General features: G+C 49.5%; 1 protein-coding gene across 12 annotated transcripts in view; it reads right to left on the bottom strand.

Moving 5' to 3' along the window:
* Positions 1-20,969, bottom strand: part of TMCO4 (transmembrane and coiled-coil domains 4) — a 118,710-nt gene that overhangs the window by 45,063 nt on the left and 52,678 nt on the right. For 10 of the 12 annotated variants that reach the window (XM_063703747.1, XM_063703780.1, XM_063703850.1 and 7 more), the window contains 6 exons: positions 19,216-19,313; positions 18,512-18,655; positions 17,588-17,707; positions 12,834-12,998; positions 11,881-12,017; positions 9,442-9,526 (listed from right to left, as the gene is read on the bottom strand). In XM_063703747.1, the coding sequence (XP_063559817.1) occupies positions 9,442-9,526; positions 11,881-12,017; positions 12,834-12,998; positions 17,588-17,707; positions 18,512-18,655; positions 19,216-19,313 (749 nt within the window). The remainder of the gene's footprint in view (positions 1-9,441; positions 9,527-11,880; positions 12,018-12,833; positions 12,999-17,587; positions 17,708-18,511; positions 18,656-19,215; positions 19,314-20,969) is intronic. The other 2 variants (XM_063703873.1, XM_063703827.1) reach the window with 1 other exon arrangement.

Raw genomic sequence — 20,969 nt, 5'->3', positions numbered from 1 at the left:
CAAACTAATGCAGGTACAGAAAACCAAATACCACACATTCTCATTTATAAGTGGGAGCTAAATGATGAGAACGCATAAACACAAAGAGGGGAACAACAGACACTGGTGCTTACTCGAAGGTGGAGGATGAGAGGAGGGAAAGGATCAGAAACAGTAACTATTGTACTAGGCTTAGTAGCTGGGTGATAAAATAATCTGCACAACAAACCCCAGTAACATGAGTTTACCTACATAACAAGCCTGCACATGTACCCCAGAACCTAAAATAAAAGGTTTTAAGTAGGAGCTCTGGAGTTGGAAAAAGATATGTCAAAATCCTCATTCTAGGGAGAGCTACTCCACCTTTCTCTAAATCCACTCTTCTCATCTGAAACTGGAGGCAGAACTACCGGCCCCATGGGGTGGTTGTGAGGGTGGAAGAGAATGTACATAAAACTGTGCAAAAACTGGGCAGAGAGCTAGGCCTTCATAGATGGTGGCTATTACTACACTACTATTGCTGTGACAATGATTATTATGTCATTCCCATTTACGGGCAGCTCTGATTTTCAAGGCATTTTCACCAGGTCATCTCCTCTGACTCTCTGGGCACTGGGCAAGGTCTGAGGCCAATTGCTGTCAAGGAGCCCAGAGCTTTGGCCCAGATCTGCTTGGGCCCTGCTCCCTGCCTGGCTGGATCCAGGGATCTGTACTGGCCTTGGCTCTGTTGATTAGCTGGGAAACGTGCTGGGTGCCATTCCTACCTCTGTCTGCATGAAGGCCCCTTGGCGAAGCTCCTGGGTTCCCGGGCACCATCCAACACTGGGGTTCTCACCCAAGCACCCTCAGAGCCTGCCCCACTCTGCCTTTCCATCAAGATATACTTCTAGCCTCCAAGCAGTAATGTGAGGGAAAGTAGGGGAAGAGAGGAATGTCCCTGTTTTGCAGATAAGGAGACAGGGTCAGTGAGAATGGTGCCTTGGCTGAGATCTTAGCTGAGGATTAATTACAGAGGCCAGAATCCAACTATGGCCTTCTGGCTGCTAATTGACCACGAAGTTCTAATATGTGTTCAGGAAATAGAAGCTGCCATTTAGTGGTATCCTTAGGGAACCATGAGGCCCCCATGGTGGATACAGAATAAGCTGTGGGGATAGTTACTAGGTACAACGAGTAGTTAGAAAGAGTGAATAAGACCTAGTATTTGATAGCACAACAGGGTGACTACAGTCAATAATAATTTTGTTTTTTTTGAGACAGAATCTTGCTGTGTCACCTAGGCTAGAGTACAGTGGCCCAATCTCGGCTCACTGCAACCTCTGCCTCCTGGGTTCAAGCGATTCTCATGCCTCCGCCTCCCAAGTAGCGGGCAATACAGGCATGCCACCACGCCTGGCTAATTTTTGTATTTTTAGTAGAGACAGGGTTTTGCCATGTAGTCCAGGCTGGTCTCAAACTCCTGGCCTCAAGCGATCTGCCCACCTTGGTCTCCCAAAGTGCTGGGACTATAGGTGTGAGCCACAGTGCCAAGCCAATAATTTAATTGTACATTTAGAAATAACTAAAAAAGCCCTGGCGCGGTGGCTCACACCTGTAATCCCAGCACTTTGGGAGGCTGAGGTGGGCAGATCACCTGAGGTCAGGAGTTTGAGACCAGCCTGGCCAACATGGTGAAACCCCGTCTCTACCAAAAATACAAAAATTAGCCAGGTATGGTGGTGTGCACCTGTAATCCCAGCTATTTGGGAGGCTGAGGTATGAGAATTGCTTGAACCGGGAGGTGGAGGTTGCAGTAAGCTGAGATTGCACCACTGCACTCCAGCTAGGGTGACAGGGTGAGACTCTGTTTCAAAAAATAAATAAATAAACACATAAGTAAATAAAAAATAAGAGTATGATTTTATTGTTCATAACACAAAGGATAAAAGCTTGAGGTGATGGATACCCCATTTTCCATGATGTGATTATTATGCATTGCATGCCTGTATCAAAATATCCCACATATCCCATAAATATATTTGCCTACTATGTACCCATACACATACACACAAAAACCACAAGCAAAAAATAGTGCCTACTTCACGGGCTCTTGTGAGAATTAAAAAAATAATGTCAGTAAAAATGTTTAGCATGGAGAGAAAAAGGTAAAAAGCTGTTTACCAAATGGTTCTAGCTCTCTGTCTCTGACCACATGGTAGGAAGACATTTACTGGCCCCTCCTTCATGTGAGGAATGTCTCCATGACTTGCTTTGGCCAATGAAATGTTTGTAAAAGTCACATGTGTTACTTATGGGTGAAGGTGCTTTAAGGGCCAGTGCATAAGTCACCACATTCTGTCTCCTACTGAGGAACCATACGTTGATATGAAGCTCCCTCGACCTGGGCATCTACAACAACCAGAGTTCCCCTGGGTACCCAGACTGCATGAGTGAGAAATGAACCTTTGTTGTATCACACCTCTGCAATATTGGGGATGTTTGTCACTGCGGCATAACCTAGGCTGTCCTGACTGACACACTGTGAATGCTGATAACATTCAACTTCAAGTTCCATTTACTTATAGAGCATGTACTCTCTATTGGCATTATTCCAGGTACAGGAAGCACAGAGGTGAGTCACACACAATCCCTGCCCTCAAGGGGCCTGCAGTCTCAACACTTATTTGAAAAGAAGTTGACCGCACTGAGCTTGAGGGAAGGGCAGGCTGGGCTGTAAGGGGCACCTTGGGAAGGGTGGTGATCCCTAGAGGAGCCACCCCTGGTGTTTGCAGAATCACCCCAAAAGGGAGAGGAAGCTGTGAAGACAGTTAATTCTACAGGCAGCTTTTCCTGGGGAAGGGGAAGGAAGGACAAGTTTTGTTAGGGGCAGTGGAGAGTGGAGGCTGGTGGAAGGATTATGTGCTCTGGGTGACTCTAGGATTTACTGCTCTATTTTGTTACTAGCTCTCAGGGGACTCCAGAAAACAATTAGTGGATTCAAATGCATTAGGGTAATTCCTCTTTTACATCCCTTAACTCAGATAATGACAGCTATCCTGCAATTAGGAGAGGGTCTTCTCAGTGTGCAGATTAATTGGGTGTTAAACAGCAGGGCTGCCTGAAACCAGGCAGTGCAGCTGGGAGGAATGAGATGTGAAACAGCAGCCCTCGGCAAAGGGTGAAGAATTCATTGACGATCTCGACCATCTGGAGATGTGAAGATGCCCCACTGGTAATACAAGGGCAAGGACTTGGGAGGGGAATGGTTGAGGAAGAGGGTAGGAGGCGCTGTGGCCATGAGAAGGAGTGGAAACTGGAGGCTCTGACCCTGTGGGAGGCCAATTATTCCTCAACTAGGTCCAGGGTCCATGCCATCCATCAGGGAGGGATTGCTATAGTAGGACATGCCTACTCCCATTTATTAACAGTTTCTAGGAAATTATCAATGCTCAGCGAGTACTTCTGGGTTCTTATTACAGGCCAGCATTTATATGCATTATTGCCTATAACGTAATCCTCCTAAAAACCTGTTGTAGATACTATTATTGGCTATGTCTCACATAAGTGGAGTTCAGAGAGGTTACATGACTGGGTGCGTGGTGGGTTTGGAATTCAAACCAGAGGCCCTGACTCCAGAGCTCACACACTTGTAGCAAGTAAGCTGGCAGCTTCTCAGCGGAGAAGAGCCCTGTGGCCCATCATCTGTGATGGCAGAGGCCTGTACCTTGCCGCGTCCTGCAAGCGCCTGGTGCTGGGCCAGGCCCCGAGTGTGTGTGTATTTTTGTGATCACAAGTATGTCCCTATGTCCCTGTTTTGATTTGTTCTGCTTTGTGCTTTGTGGGGTGAGTTAAAGCAGTCTGGCGAGAAGGGCTCTGCTCTGGTCCCCACCAGCTTCCTTGGCCTCAGGTCCCCAAAGCTGGGAGGTCACACTCGAGTGCTTGGCTCTCGGGATCAGGACCTTTCTATTCCCCTCTGCAGTGGGTGATCTTTTGTTTCCAACTCCCCATTTCTATGAACCATCAGGAGTTCCCTTACACTCTGGAAAGAAAAAGGAAAACTGGGGATATAAATGGCTTTGAGATCTTGCATCAGAGAGATCTCCCTTCCAGCTGGAGTTGTTGTGAAGGCCGGCATGGGCAGTGGGGGTTTTAAACTGAGCGGGGCCTGTGCACCCAGCTGCATGGGAGGAGCTGCCTTCTGTCCCACAGAGAGAGCTGGCTACATGTCTGTGAATGTGCGCACACCTGCTGCTCACATTTGGAATAAGCTATGGCTAACTAAGGGACAGACCCCTCTCAGTGTGGCTTTTGCTCTGTCACCCAGGCTGGAGTGCAGTGGCACGATCATGGCTCACTGCATCTTCAACCTCCTGGGCTCAAGTGATCCTCCTGCCTCAGCCTCCCAAGTAGCTGGGGCTACATGCACGTGCCACCATGCCTGGCTAATTTTAAAATTTTTTGTAGAGGCAAATTATGTTGCCCAGGCTGGTCTTGAACTCCTGGGCTCAAGCAATCCTCCCACCTCAGCCTCCCAAAGTGTTGGGATTACAGGCATGAGCCACTGGACCTGGCCTCAGTGTGTTCTTGACCAAAGTCAAGGCAGAGGATGACCAGCGTCCTTTCTCACCTCCTGTCTAGATGATGAATGAGGCAGGGATGGGATGTTATGAAATAAGGCGGGAAACTATCAGGCTGATTAATAACAAAGACGGTGAGGGCCGGGCATGGTGGCTCATGCCTGTAACCCCAGTGCTGTGGGAAGCTGAAGCAGGAGGATTGCTTGAGACCAGGAGTTCGAGACCAGCCTGGGCAACACAGGGAGACCCTGTCTTTAAAAAAATAAAGAATGTGTTTAGAGTTTTCTGGGCCCAAGTTCTTTTTTCTGAAGGTGACTATGGGGGGAAAATGCCAGCTGCACTTTTGTCCACCGGGTTCATCTTGGAGTCAGATTCCTATCAGATTCTTGTTATTTGGAAGGCTTCGGATCCTAGTTTCTTCTTCTTTTAAAATGTAGAGGTTTTCTTTTTTTCTTTCTTCTCGTTTTTCTTTTTTGCTGACTACCTACTCATCTGTCAATATAGAAGTTTTCTAGGCCAGGCATGGTGGCTCATGCCTGTAATGCCAGCACTTTGGGAGGCCGAGGTGGGTGGATCACTTGAGGTCAGGAGTTTGGGACCAGCCTGGCCAACATGGTGAAACCCCGACTCTACTAAAAATACAAAAAATTAGCTGGGCATCGTGGCGGGCACCTGTAATCCCAGCTACTTGGGAGGCTGAGGCAGGAGAATTGCTCGAACCTGGGAGGCAGAGGTTGCAGTGAGCTGAGATGGCGCCACTGCACTCCAGTCTGGGTGACAGAGTGAAACTCCGTCTCAAAAAAAATTTTTTTTCTTGATAAAATATTGAAGACCTGTGGTGCCCATGTTAAAAGGACTCCCTTCTACCCTCAAATGTTTGTCTACATCTGTGCCAAGCACTGGGGACACACACGGCTGAGCAGGGCATGCACTGCCCCTGACACACAGAATCAATTCCTTTACTTGGCTCATGGGTCATGTGTCCATCAAGCACCTAGTATGTCCCAGGCACTGTGACAGGCTAGGGATACAGTGACAAGAAGGAGAAACAGGGCCCCTGCCCACCTTCACCCTGTGCGTGGGCTGGGCTGCACACCAGAATTGCCCAGTGGAGCTATTTCCAAAATAGGGGTGCCTGATCCCTTCCATATAGGGGCCTCATATATATATTTTGGGAAAACAATTGCCCATGTGCTGCTGATGTGTACCTCTAGGTGACAATTACTGGTAGACTGGAAAGACAGATGAGCAAGCAGGGAGGTATAACAGGGAGACAGGCCAGCACTGGGAAAGATGTTCAGGGAAGAATGGAGTGTGGCTTGGAGAGACAGCCTAGCGTAGGATGAAGATCGCACAATCTCCAGCCAGACTGCCTGCTCTGCCACCTCCTAGCCGTGTGATTCAGGCAAATCCCTACACTCTGCATTTCTCTTTCCTCCTCTGTAAAATGGATGTGATAATTGTACCTACTTCACAGAGCTGTTGGAAGGACTCCATGAAATAATACATATGATGAGCTTAGAATTGTATCTGGTGCATGAAAACGCAGTGTATTCCATAAGTGTGTGCTGTGTGGTTACTACTACTACTATTATTATCATTATTATTGGAGGGAAAGCTTCCAGACACAGTGAGACCTGAGAAATGAGTAGGAATTATCTAGAAAAGGAGACAGAGAGGACGGACCAAGAGGGAACAATGGAAATAGAGCTTGGTCTGCTGGAGCCCGGCATGTGAGGTGGAGAGAGGCGGGGGAAGGTGCTGAAGGCAGATCATGAGTGGGGCCCTGTGAGTCATGCTGGGACATTCGCACTGATCTAGAGAACAGCGGGGGCATTAGAGGCCCTTGGGGTCTGCCGAGTTGCTGCCGTGTGAGTGTGTGCAGATGCGTGTATGAATGTGTGCAGGTGTGTGTGTGTGAGTGTGCATATGTGTGCATGTGTGTGAACTGTAGGGTGCCCAGCACCAGTGCCCCCAGGTCCTCCTTGGCAGGATCCACTCAGTTACTCATTCACTCCACAGTTTAAAGAGCTCAATCTTTCCCCAGCGTTGAACCAGTTGTTTCCAACTCCTTAGCCTGGCACAGTGCCAGGCTCCCACCCTGACCTATTAGCATTTCCCACCAACCCACCTGGGGGGCCTCTTACGTGGGCTGCAGAGACACCAGATACCACCGTTTCTAGACACCCCTGAGAGCCCCACCTTTGCCCATGCTGGCCGACCCTCTGGGATGCCCTGTCCTGGTCCACCTGCCGTCTGCCAAATACAGCATAGTGGTTAGGAGTGAGGGCTCCAGGGCCAGACTCCCTGGGCCTGAATCCTGGCTCTGGCACTTAGGATTCTTGTGGCTTCACCTCTCAGCCTCAGTTTTCTCATCTGAAGCAGGGAGACTGGTGGAACCTCCCTCCTGTGGCTGCAGTGAGGAAGGAATGTGATCACACTTGCAAGTGCTTGGAACACAGACTGGCACTCGGTGGATCTGCACTAGCTCGTGGGCACAGCAGCACGTGCCTGATTCCCTCGCCCAAAGTCCAGCTCCTTCATCTTCCTGACCACTCACAGTGCACTGGGCACTGTGCTGGGCACTAGTGGGGCGGCAGGGCTCAAGGCAGACCCTGCCTACCTGGACTTCACATCTAATGTGAGGCTGGAGAGCGGACACAAAATGACAAGTTCTGACATCTACACAACACTCACCACAGTTCCCTGTGCACAGTAGGTCCTCAGGTTGGAATTCAGAGGACATTTACTGAGTGTACCCAAATTGGGGCCAGGAATTCTCACATTCGTTATGTCATCCCCCCATGATCCTTTGAGATAAGTGTACAAAGCTCATATCCTTTGAGGAAGCTGAGGCCCAGAGAGGTTAAGTGACTAGCCCAAGGTCCGACAGCCAGTCAGTGGCAAAGCTAGGAGCCAAATCCAGGTCTGCCTAATATCAAAACCCAAAATCTCACCTATGGGCCATGAGGATCCAGGGGTGGGAGCAGCGAGCAGGAAAGACGCTGGAAGGAAGCTGCTTTGGGAACCATCCCCCAAAAGGCTGTAGTGTAGGAACTTCCCAGTGTCACACTAACCAGCCCTGTCACCAAGAGGCCACCTGCCTCCCTCTTCCCTCTTTCCAGTTTCCAGCCTCACATTCTGGGGACAGCTGATAGTCGACCTCACTTCCGGTTACCACAGCCAAATGGTTCATGGTAATTAATTCAATTTGTTTGGCAGGGGAATTAAAGGCTTGCCTGTACTAACGATCTTAAGTTAACATAGCATTTATGCTAACTGGAGGCAGAGACATGCCCTCTGAATGAAGAATTGGTTCTATTAATAAGACTACATCTCTCTAGGTAAGGAGCCTGGCAGATAGACGGTTTGCTGCCAGAGAGGGAAAGATGACAAGGAAAGAAGCAAAATGATGACAGCAGAGAGGATGGCAACTTTTCAAAGGCTTCCCTGGGAGAAGTAGATTTGGAGAGCAGGGAGGAGTCTGCATTGGCCGACAACCAGCACCGATGGCCAGATACACGAATGAGGCCAACTTGGACCTCCTGGGTGTTCCAGCTCTGACTACAACTGTATGACTAAGCCCAGGCAGGAGAGGCAAATGGTCTTGTCAACTCATAGAATTGTGAGAAATGATCAGTTATTGCTGCTTTTGGCCACCGTGTTTGGAGAGGCCGTTTTGCAGCAACAAATAACAATCATGGTGGAAGGCAAAGGAGAAGTAAAGGCACGTCGTACACGGTGGCAGGCAAGAGAACGCGTGCAGGGGAACTGCCCTTTATAAAACCATCAGATCTCATGAGACTTATTCACTATCATGGAAACAGCATGGGGAAAACCCACCCCCCTGATTCAATTACCTCCCACCGGGTCCCTCCCATGACCCGTGTGGATTATGGGAGCCACAATTCAAGATGAGATTGGGATGAGGACACAACCAAATCATATTAAGCTCCAACCCTTCTCTCCCATCCACCCTCCACTCCCAGGTTCAACAATTTCTCTCTGAGTTCCTTCTCTTGCCTTCAGAGTCCTGCCGCTGCTACCTTCCACTGAGAGGAGGTGAGCCCATGTTCCAGGAGCAGTGAACCACTCCAAGTGCCCCAGGCTCAGCAACTCACTCTCCCAACCAGCCCCTCCACAGGCAGCCCCTGCTGACAGATCTGTCCAAAACCAGCATTCTGCCCTGGAGACCTCACCTACCCAAGGCCAGGAGCAGCATCCCTCAAGCTTTTCACTGCCTTGCACAGAAAGGATGACACTGGAGGCATGACACACTCCCAAAGGTGTCTGTGTGTGGTTGAATGGTGAACCCCCAGAGGATATGTCCACCCAGAACCTGTGAATGTGACCTCATCTGGTAAAAGGGTCTTTGCAGATATAATTAAGTAAATGATCTTGACATGGGATCACCCTGGATGAGAGTGGGCCCTAAATCCAATGACTCTGTCTGTCCTTATGAGAGAAGAGAAGACAACAGGCAGAGACTGGAATGACATGTCTACAAGCCAAGGAATGCTAAGGACTGCTGGCAGCCACAAGAAGTTGGAAGAGACAGGAAAAATCCTCCACTAGAGCCTTCAGAGGGAAAGTGCACCTGCCAACACCTTGATTTTGAATTTCTTGTCCCCCTCATTCCCACTTGAGAAAGTGCATTAGAACACAAAAGCCAGTGTCATTATTACAGGATGGTCCATCTTGCATCTACTCTAATGTATGTACAAAAAATCATTTCCCCAAGGTTGATGACGATTTTTCTTGATTTTTAAACTATTTTTAACTTTTAACTATTATTTCTAAGAACTGGGAACACATTTTGCAAGGCTCATGGCCCCTGGCCCAGAACCTCTGTCCCTGGGAACAAGCTTGTGAAGGGTTTCCGTCTGTGACAATAATCCATGCTCACCTTTCTCCTGAGCCATCTCCTGCAGACAGAAGTAGATGACTCTGGCTCCCAGGCTGAAGCCAATCAAGGTGACAGGTCGTCGGCCCTGAAGGGAAAAAGGACACAGGTGTCTGGAGGGAATACAGCCAGTTCTAGCAAAACATCAGGCCTGAGGAGGGCAGCCTTGGCACATTCCTTACCACCTAATTCTCATCTAATGAATCATGCATATGCTGTTCTAGTCCCTGAGCGCTGATGTCTTAATCAGCAGAGTCAGGACCCTCATTTATGCAGGAGTGCACCTGCTGCCGGAATTGGCTTCCTCCAAGGCCAACAGGCAGCCCCCGGCTGGGTTAATTCCCTTTCATCTCAAACCATTATCCAGCCACCGTCTCATCTTCCCCAGGAGACAGGGCTAGTCAATTACAAGAGCAACTTCCCTTGCACTGATCTGCCTTGCGGCAAATGGCTGCAGTACTGCGGGACCCCTTCCGGAGCTGGGGAGATTAGACAGAAGGCACCCCCAGGTGTGAGGGGTAAAAAGGCAAGAGTGACAAGGGAGGGACAACAGTTCAGTTTCTAGATAGGAAGGTGGGGCACAAAATATTGGCTCTAAGTGATAAGGTAGTAAGTCAGATGGAAAGAGGAATTTTCTGACTCAAGGACTTGTAAGAAAAGGTAACTGATTATGTCAAGACTCTAAAGAAAATGAAAGTTATCTGGGGGTGTTTGGGTACAAGCTTACACGGAAGGAGAGGAGGGGAGTGGATGAGCTCTGGAGGCCCAGCCTGGTTTTACCACTCTATTCCTTTTCCTTGGTTTTGTGCCAATACACGTATTCCACACCCCCACACCACTCCACTTACCACAGTAGAAAATCCTCTGTTAAACAGTATTCGAATCCTGCAGGAGCTTTGTGCCAACCCTGCTGGCCACTGCCCAATATCATTCTCCCCTTTGTCCTTAACTCCTGAGTTTGACTGGGCACGCGGCCACCCAGCCAAAGACGAAGTTTCCCTGACTCCTCTGTAGCTTGAGGTGGCCACAGGGCTGAGACTTAGCACAGGTCAAGGAAAGGGGATCCTCCCTAAGGCATGCATTTTTGCCTTTTGACCTCCAGAGCTGTAAAATAGTACATTTGTTTTCGGCTGGTAAATTTGTGGTAATTTGTAAGAGTGGCAGCAGGAAACTAACACATCATCTTGCTCCAGATATTGACACCCAGACTGTTACTTGGGAGAGAACAAAATTCTATCTTGTCTAAGCCAATGCCACTTTGGCCTTTGCCTTAGAGTCAAGCCTGCTGAAGGACTTTTCTGTTTCTTTTGACAAAGACGCAGGGATTGAAGGGGGTGGCCAGTTTCTCAAGCAGTTTAGCTGCATGGCAGAAACTGCTAGTTGTCATCCCTCAATATCCATCCTCCCTTTTTTCCATAGTAATTGAATTTCAGCTGGGTTCATCATCACTCAGAACAAGTACTGTATTTCCCAGCTTCTGTGGCAGCTAGGAATGGTCATGTGACTAGGCTCTGGCCAGTGAGTAACCAACTGAAATGTTGTAAGGCTTTGCTGTTTCTTCTTCAGTTCTTCCTTTCTCCTGCTCCCTGGAGCTCGGATGATGCCATCTTTGATACAAGGTCAAGACCCCAGAGCAACAAGGTAGCAGGAACCTGGGCCTCTGCACCATGGAAGGCTATTAGACAACCTTGCTAGGCTTCTCTAGGAAAATAAATTTCTACCTTGTTTAAGCCACTGTTATTTTGGGTTTTCTCCCACTTCCAGCCAAAACAAATCCTGACAATGCAGTCATTTCTGGTACTGCTTCTCAAGCTTTTGTCTCCATTCACTCAAGTTTTATTTTGAAGGGGATGGTTTTATTCTCTTGGTAAGTACATCTTTACTAGATTCAAATTTTAAAAGTATTATGATGATGTGTCTTCCTAACCATTTTACATGGCATTTAGACCACCAAAGATGACCTCATAAAGTAGCTTTACACTTCTGGGAAGGAACACCAGGCCACCAGCATGTGGGAATTCCATTGGTGGCCAGCTGAAGCACCTGGTCTCATTCACTTTACTGGCTTCACTGCAAACTGAGTCAGAGGTTTCCACTGAAATATCACCCAAATGAGCCCAGTGATTATCCTAAACACTTGAATGAAGAGCTGATACATAGGAGTTGATACAGAGTCCCCCAGACTTGTTCCTACCTGCAGATGCCCCTGTTATTCAATCCTTACCTAAATACCTGCTAGAGCTGCAGAGTCTATAATTCTTACTGTTCATCCTAGGACACATTCATTACTTGAACTGGAGAGGCAGCAAGGACTGCCCACACCCCCAAAACCATTGAGTTATCTCCAAGTAGCCTTGCCTCTAAGGCTGATATCTGTGAACAAGTCAGCACCTGACTCCCCCTCTTGCTCAATGCCATGCCCACACAGCCATTCCCAGGTACCTGCTGCCGGGAAAGCAGGATGTGGGCCAGGTGCTTGCCAACCTCTGCTGATCGATGGAGACACACCCCCCAGGGGTTGTCGATGACATTGGCGACACTGAGGAGTGAGGCTGGCCAGGTCAGGGCAGCCACAATGCCTGGGGAGGTGAGATAGTGATGAAGGGAATGGCCCCCGTCCTAGGGTCCTACCAGAGAAGTGACTGGCTAACAGATGCTCAAATAAATGCATGCAGTCTCCAACTTGGACCTGCAAGTTTGCCAATCAAACTGCTAAAGAGCAAAGAAATCCGAAACTCATGAATTTCTGATATATGGACTCAATCCCTTCTGCTCAAGCCCTTGTCACATGTGAGATGGCCCCAATTCGTCTCCACACCCTGTACCCTCCCACTTTGCTTCATAACTCTGCAGTGGGGACCCCTGCCCTGCCCATCCCCTCTAGACTCAGCCATGTGACTTGCTTTTGCCAAAGACATTAATAGATGTGAGGCTTGAAATGGATTTGTGCATCAGGGCTAGCCTCTTGCGCTTCTATCATTGACATGGGCTTGCCTGCTCATCCCAGGAGGATGAGAGACAAATGGAGCAGAGCTGAGTTGCCCCAGACAAGGCTAGCATTGATCGGTGGACGGCTGGCTGACCCACAGGTCTAGCTAAGATCCGCCAACTCCAGCCTCCTGAGCTATTACAGTAAACATCCCATGGAGTTTTGAGGTAGCTTGTCGCGCAGCAATAGCTAACAGACAGATCATGTGATTGGCTGTTTACCTGTCTTCTCTCCATAGGGATCATAAACTTCCTCCAGACAGGAATGCGGCCTTAACCTCTCTGTGTTCCTAGGGTCCAGCACGGTGCCTGCCCTGGGGGCTTTGGGCATGCAAAACTATGGTACCACTGTGGTGGGATGAAGGCAGTGGGCAAGCTCTTGTTGGGGGGCAGATGGGGGCACTTACCAGACAACACTGTGTACTTTAGGGCCTCCTGGGCCACCATGTTGGCGAGACCACTGAGGATGGTCTCCAGGGCATTGCCGAGCTCCATCAGGTACTTGGCTTCCCAGGCCAGGCAGTACTGCTCACGGCTGTGGGCCAGGGCAGCCCACGGGGCACTGAAGGTGCCTGGGGAGATCACAGGTAGGTGAAGTCTCTCTTGTCTATGGCAGAGGATGCCCCACCCCAGTACCCTAGACAAGGAGCACCAGGACCACTCACCCTTGTGTGGAAGACAAGAGGCCCACCCCCTGCCAATGAGTGGCAGCTGTCAGCAGAGCTAGCGGAGCTCTGTGCAGCCCAGTGAGTCAGCAGGCTGGGCTGGAATCCCAGCTCCTGCATTCACTAGAAGCCAGGTGACCCTGGGCACATCACTATCCCACCTTGTGCCTCACTTTGCTTCTATGTGAAGTGGGGAGATGGTTTATCTCCCTTCATAGGGTAGGTATAAGAATGAAGTGTGTTTGAACTATGATATATGTAAAGGGTTATTTTCTCTAATGCTGAAATAATTCTGGCATTAAGCTGCTAATGACATACAACGAGAGCACACAATGGGACAAGCAGCACAGCGCTGTGAGTCTGCTGCATCTTGATTTAACAAACATGGCCTGGGAGATAGCTAGAAATTTGGGGAAGAGATGTTTGAGCCCGGCTCTGTTATGATCTTGCTGGGTCATCCAATTTTTCTGAGCCTCAATTTTCTCACTGAGGAAATATATCAAATGACCCACGGAAGGAGGATGAGATGGCACCACTGTAGCGGCCGATGCCAAGTCGGAAAGTATAACTGTGACACCTGCCTCCCTCATCCCCTCCTTCCTTGCCCACCTGGCTGCCTTCAGGATAGGAGCACAGAGGGGCACCTAATCTGGCCCCCATGCATTTCTGCTTGTGGCCCAAGTGGCTTTTCTTTTCTTTCTTTCTTTTTTTTTTTTTTTGAGACAGAGTTTTGCTTTGTTTCCCAGGCTGGAGTGCAGTGGCACAATCTCGGTTCACTGCAACCTCCGCCTCCCAGGTTCAAGTGATTCTCCTGCCTCAGCCTCCTGAGTAGCTGGAATTACAGGCACCCACCACCAAACCTGGCTAATTTTTGTGTATTTTCAGTAGAGACGGGGTTTCATCATATTGGCCAGGCTGGTCTCGAACTCCTGACCTCAAGTGATCCACCCGCCTCGGCCTCCCAAAGTGCTGGAATTATAGGCGTGAACCACTGCGCCCGTCGCAAGTGACTTTTTCAAAACACAAATCTTCTCCCACTCCTGCCTAAAACCCTTCATGAGCTCCCGGATCGTACATCAGTTCCCCTAGATCACTACCACTTGCCCTTGAGATTCCAGTCCAATCGCCTCTTCCATGGGGAAGCCTTCCCGGCTCCTCTGACAAAACAAATGCACCCTCCACTTTTCCCCATAAGTTCTTATCACAGTCTGCAATTATTCGCTATTTATGCATCCTGTTTGACGTGTGCCTCTCCTACAGTCTGCTTTGCCAAACACTGTATTCCCAAAGCCTGGTGATGTGATGTACAGTAAGTGCTCATTAAACACCATGTGGGAATGGAGGGGTGGAGACAGCTTCCCGGGGCAGCCTGCAGGTTCTGAGCATCAACCTCAGGCCTCCACCTGCCTGCTCCAAAGCTCATCCTTACCTGCAGGGTACCACGTCCGCACAAGGACAATACTACAGCTGCTCCCCTCCCTCTGTGGGGACCCTGTCTCAGCTCTGCAACAACTTGGGGATCAACTGCCTCTAATTATGGATAAGGTGATAGTCAGCCCCAAGACAGGAGATGGGCACAGGACAGCGAGAAGCACAGGCTTGATGTCAGCCTGGGTTCCAAACCCAGCTCGATGGCTTCCACGGGTGTGACTCACAGCAAGGCACCGTGCCCTTCTGACCCTTGGTTTCCACATTTGTAAGGATGGAATAATAACATCTGACTCAGGTGTGGTGGGGATCACATGAGATGCTGCATAAAAGGTGTTGTATACTTTGGGAGGCCGAGGCGGGTGGATCATGAGGTGAAGAGATCAAGACCATCCTGGCCAACGTGGTGAAACCCCGTCTCTACTAAAAATACAAAAACTAGCTGGGCGTGGTGGCACATGCCTGTAATCCCAGCTACTCTCGAGGCTGAGGCAGGAGAATCGCTAGAACCTGGGAGGCGGAGGTTGCAGAGAGCCAAGATCGCGCCACTGCACTCCAGCCTGGTGATACAGCAAGACTCTGTCTCCAAAAAAAAAATAAAAATAAAAAAATAAAAAGGCGTTGTATAAACTGTAAAGTGCTCTACTGCATTGTGCTGTCCTATGGCCAAGAATATGGGCTGTGGAGCCAGATAGAATGGGGGTGAATCCTGCCCCTGCCCCTGACTAGCTGGGTGACCCTGGGTACCCCTTATAAGCCTCAGTTTCCTCATCTGGAAAAGGGGAGTGCGAATGACAGCCACTTCCCTGGACTGAAGTGAGGAGCTAAATGAGCCAGTGCATAGGAAGGGCTTGGTGGTTGGCTACCAAGTTTTTATCTTTATTGTACATAATCAAGATTAATAAAGGGGTGGGCCAAAGAAAGTCCGGTCATTCCTATCACATGGAAAAAGCAATCAGGTGATGATAAGGCTTCTTTTCCTGGCTCTCAAGGAGGTAGGAATATGTGATATTTTTTCCTTCTGAAACTTTCTCTAGCTTGGTTGTATTTCTTTCACCCAGCCCTTTCCCTGAGTGTCCCACACTAGACAGCTAGAGATCAATAAAGACTTTCCTCACCCCCAAATGAACTTGACCTTTAACCCGGGGCAAACTGAACAAATGGGGGCAAAATGAAGAAAGGAGTTTGCTTTCCATGCCGGCCAGACTTGCAAATTCCTTTACCTGGGCTCTTGTTCTTGCTCCTTCCTGTAGCACGATAAAATGAAAACAAATGAAAAACCCTGGGCATTGGATCAGGAGACCTGGGTTTGAATTCTGCATCTGCTACTCCCCTGCCAGGGTTCCTCTTCCAACAGATCAGGGTCAGAACAGCCCCACCTTGGAGGGTGGAAATGAGGTTTCTAGGAGGTAACCATACCAAGTTCCTACTGTGCTGGTAAAATGCCAGACTCAGGGTAGGTGTGAACGAGGCGCTCACTGAACGCTAGTGACCTCTGTGCATGGGTGGCACCCGGCGGTCACACACCAATAAGACCCTGGCGCCTGGTGACACCTCTAAATGTTTCTCACTGGCTTTCTTCTGTGTGGTTTGGCAGATCTGTGACTTCTGCCCTCAGGTCAGAGACTTGGGAACCCAGGAGGCTCTGGGCAGGCGTGCCTGAGTGGTCAGGTTGGGATGTTTAGGATTCCCGCACCCACCCTGCTCTTTTTCTAAGGGATGCACTGTTTGTTGTTTGTTGAGCCTCTCGCTGGGCACTTGCAGGGGTCAAGTAACAAGTGGACCATGGTGTGAGTCCTCAATGCCATCCTGGCTAGCATCCCCCAAAATATGCATGTTCAAATGAGAACAGCAAAGGGAACTAATGTTTGTGTCACACCAACGAGAAACCACGTGATGTTCCTCACTTAATCTTTGCAGCATCCTGAAAAGGTGGCAGTAATTTGTTCCACTTTACAAATGAAGTAGCTGAGATACAGAGAAGTTACGTAACTTGCTGAGGTCATGTAGCCAACACATACTGATCTCTCACTCACATGCTGAAAGTCCTTTGCTCTCTTCCACTTGCTCTGAGGACAAATTCAAACTTCTTGCCACAGCTCACATGCTCCTGTGTGGTCTAGCTCCACCCATATTCCTGCCTTCTGCCTCCCTGCTGCAGCCATCCTGTGCTCTTTTGGTTCTTTCAAACCACTGGGCCTTTGCACCTGATGTCCCTTTGCTTGGAATACACTTTCTGCTCCTGGTTTATCGGGCTAACTCCCAGCTAGCCCTTAGCCTAATGTCACTTCCTTCAGAACCTTCCCCAGAAACACCCTGTGCTTCCCCTATTGTGCCATCCATAAAGCTCCCATTTAGTTACTCGGTCTGTCTTCTATCTTGGGCTGTATGTTCTGTGGGAGTAGAGGCCATGGCTGTGCTGCTCACCACTGAATTCCTAAGACCTGGTTCAGTATATGACACATGGTAAGTACAGCACTTTATAAATACCGCTACATGGACAGATAGGTGGATGGGTGGATGGATGAACAGATGGGTGGGCAGACAGGTGGGTGAATGGACAGACAGGTGGGTGGGTGGATGGGTGGATAGGTAGAAGGGTGGATGGATGAATGGATGGGTGGGTGCGTGGATAGATAGGTAGAAGTGTGGATGGATGCATGGGTTCATGGGTGGGTAGACAGGTGAGTGGGTGGACAGGTAGACAGGTAGAAGAGTAGATGGATGGATGGATAGATAGAAGGGTGGTTAAATGGGTGGGTAGATGGATGAACAGGTGGGTGGATGGATGGGCATACAGGTAAAAGGGTGGGTGGGTGGGTGGGTAGGTGGATGGGTGGATGGACAGGTGGGTAGGTGGTTGGGTAGGTGGATAGATGGATGGCGAGATGATGGGCAGGTGGACAGATGTAAGATGAAGTTGCCTCACCTCTCTGAGCCTCAGTTTCTTCCTCTGCGAAATGGGGCTCCGTATACCTGCTCCCTAGCCCAGGTAAAAACCTAGCCCAGGGTCTGGCCCAGGCCACCACTGCCCACCCCCCTCCACTTCTGGTCCTCCTGGTCCTCACGGTATTTGCCAGAAGCGAGCCACCCCGTGACGGCGATGGTGATGTGCAGCTGCCTGCCCTCTGTCAGAGGCAGAAACGTGAACTCTTCAATGGCTCCCACTCGCTTCTTCATCTTGTATCCTAAAGACCCAGATCCGAGAAAGAGAATGGAGGTGACTGGGGCCCTGGGGAACATCAGGGTGGCTGTATGTTCTCACACACGCACACAGTGAGCACCATCTGTGTGCCCTGCCCCTGGAAAAACACATTTTGTGTTTGAACTCATTAAGGTAGGTGCCACTATTGTCCCCGATTACAGACGAAAGCAAGAAGCTGCTTCTGAGGCTGGCCAGCCCCGGAGCGGTAGAGCTGGTTTGGACCTCAGAGCCCAGGCTCTCACCCATTGCTCTGCCCTGGTTCTGTTTCTTTTCTCCTGCTCATACACCGCAGGGGTAGAACACGCTCCACTTAGTAACAGCGAATCAAACAGACCAAGAGTCTCATCAGGGGAGCAAACTTCTCTTGGGGAGTTGAACAGGAATGTCTGTGCATGATGAGGTTGGAGGAGTGGGAGGGGGGCTGCTGCTGACAGATATCATTTGGAAAAACTCCCCCAGGTGATGCTGCTCAGGGAAGGGCAGCCATGTTCCCTCCAAACACGAGGAAGCCCAAGCATGGAAACTTCTGGATGGTGGAAGCAGGTTCCATTGGGGCCTTTCTCAGGAACTACACACAAGGTGGATGGGGAAAAAGCCAGCTTCTCAAACTCAGCCCTTACCCTGACCCATGCGAGCTCTGGGAAGGCTGGGACCCAGAGTGAGAAAAGCCACGTCTCCTCTGTCTCCCAGGGAGTCACTGCTGGTGAGGATCCAGGCATGTCCTTTTAGGAACTGGGCCACCCTGGCTGAAAATTCCTCTGAACTGATCATTCCTTTTGAACCTTACCTGTCAGGCCAGCTCCAGCTGCACCAAACAGGGAGGTCATGATGGCTATGCCGGCTGCTGAGCCCAGAGCCGCTGCCCCGGCGCTGCCAATAATCGTCGCTGCTCCAGCGGCAACAAGGGGTGCAGCTAGACCTCCAGTCACACCTGTGGGAAAAGCAGCAGTTTCAGGTGGGAGTAAAAATGTGGTGGCTGGACGCGGTGGCTCACGCCTGTAATCCCAGCACTTTGGGAGGCCGAGGTGGGCGGATCACGAGGTCAGGAGATCGAGACTATCCTGGCTAACATGGTGAAACCTCGTCTCTAGTAAAAATACAAAAAATTAGCCGGGCATGGTGGCAGGCGCCTGTAATCCCAGCTACTCGGGAGGCTGAGGCAGGAGAATGGCATGAACCTCGGAGGCGGAGCTTGCAGTGAGCCGAGATTGTGCCACTGCACTCCAGCCTGGGCGACACAGCAAGATACTGTCTCAAAAGAAAAAAAAAAAAAAAGTGGCTTGATGAGTTTTTACCCCTCAGCTACCTACTGCCTCCCATGGAAGCTTCTGACAGTGCTGATGAGCACACTGACTACTCACTGACTACCTACCACATGCCAGGGGCCACCTCCCAGCTGAGCCCCTGCACTCTCCACTCTCACCCGCAGCCTGGCATCATTTCTCTGTCTACAAAACCCAGACGTGTGCCACCATCTCTAGCTGGACTCACCGATCACCGTTCCACCTCCGACAGTCGCCAGGCCTATCAGGAGATAACGCTTCCATTTCCTCCGGTTTTCTTTCTTCTTCCGGGATGCCTCGGCCATTCTGAGGGAAAAGAGGCTGGTCTTTAGGGCCAGCTGTGCCCAGGATCCCTTGAGACATCCCCACCACACCAACCCTCAAACAGGGGCCAATGCTGGGTAGCTACTCTGCCACTCAGAGTAAGGCACCAAAGTCACCCTGAGCCCACTGATGGTTTAAAAAGCTGAAAACATTCTAAAACCCAGCCGGGGAATCTCAGTGTATGGGATGTACTACTTACCCAATGGATCCATCCTAACAGGGTTGCAATTTGAATAATAAAAAGACAAAAAATAATAATAGCAAGAGAAGCACAAAAAAGATCTTTAAACAGATGGACCCAGAAGAAGCACAAAATAGATAATCACAGACTCCATCACCTCCCTCCACCCCTCCCTTCTTCCCCAACCTGCCATCTGATCCCACCTCCCTCTGGGATATTTGGAAACCAGTTTCCTCCAAAATGATCATTTTGAAGATGGGAGACCCTGGCCTTGGAGTAGTAGCTAGACTTGTTCAGACTTGAAATGGAAATGCTAGAAAATCTAGCAAAAGGAAAACATTTAGAGTGAATTGGGGTCAGGTGTGCCCTGAGAACTGCCGTTGTGAGCACTCAAGAGTCAGGAAGCCCAATTTTCCTATTGGACATTCAGCCCTGAGCCCCTTTGCTGCGGCTGGGATGGAGAGGTTATTAAGTAGGAACTCTGAACTGAGGTTGGAGTCTGAACAATAACTCAGTGTGGAGTGATAGCAAAGCATGGTGATAATCAAAGAAGAAAAATGGTTAATCTTTACCAAGGGCTTCTTATATCTCAGCCACTGGGCTTTGCACTTCACAGGGTTAATCTTATCATAAGAAGCAGTATGGTTATTGTACCCATATTATAGATGAATTAAGGGATAACAGTCACTACCTCCCCATGAACTGTGAGGATCCAGAAATAGATTATCTGTAAAGCATTTAGCACGGCGGCGGGCACACTGCAAGTGCTCAGTGCAACTGGGGCTGATGTCATCACGATGCTGCATCTCCCCAAGCCTCAGTTTCCTCTTTTGTCAAAAGGCGGACACTAATTTCTACCTCATAAAGTTGTTGGCTTGTAAGGATTAAATTCATTCCTTCTTCGTCCATTCAGTCAATAAAGTTATATTGAGAATGGATGGCATGCTGTGCTTTTCCATCTCCTTGAGCAGAAAAATGTATGTGCTCAACCAGTACCTGTTTCCTTCCCATCTCCCTCCTTGTGAACCATACATTTTATTGAGAAATAGTTCCTTCTCCAGTCATCTAAAAGAAATGGGATTTGGCCAGGTATGGTGGCTCACACCTGTAGCCCCAGCACTTTGGGAGGCTGAGGCAGGTGGATCACCTGAGGTCAGGAGTTTGAGACCAGCCTGGCCAATATGGTGAAACCCCATCTCTACTAAAAACACAAAAATTAGCCAGGCGTGGGGGCAGGCGCCTGTAATTCCAGCTACTCAGGAGGCTGAGGCAGGAGAATTACTTGAACCCAGGAGGAGGAGGTTGCAGAGAGCTGAGATCCCACCACTGCACTCCAGCCTGGGAACAGAGTGAGACCCTGTCTCGAATGAATGAATGAATGAATGAATGAAATAAAATACATAAATAAACAAAATGGGATTTCAGTTGGGCATCTGGGGACCTGCTGTGCTTTTTGG

Source organism: Gorilla gorilla, chromosome 1 (assembly GCF_029281585.2).
Source record: "Gorilla gorilla gorilla isolate KB3781 chromosome 1, NHGRI_mGorGor1-v2.1_pri, whole genome shotgun sequence".
NCBI lineage: Eukaryota > Metazoa > Chordata > Mammalia > Primates > Hominidae > Gorilla > Gorilla gorilla.
The sequence above is the reverse complement of the archived record's forward strand: the minus strand, read 5'-3'. Positions and strand labels throughout refer to the sequence as shown.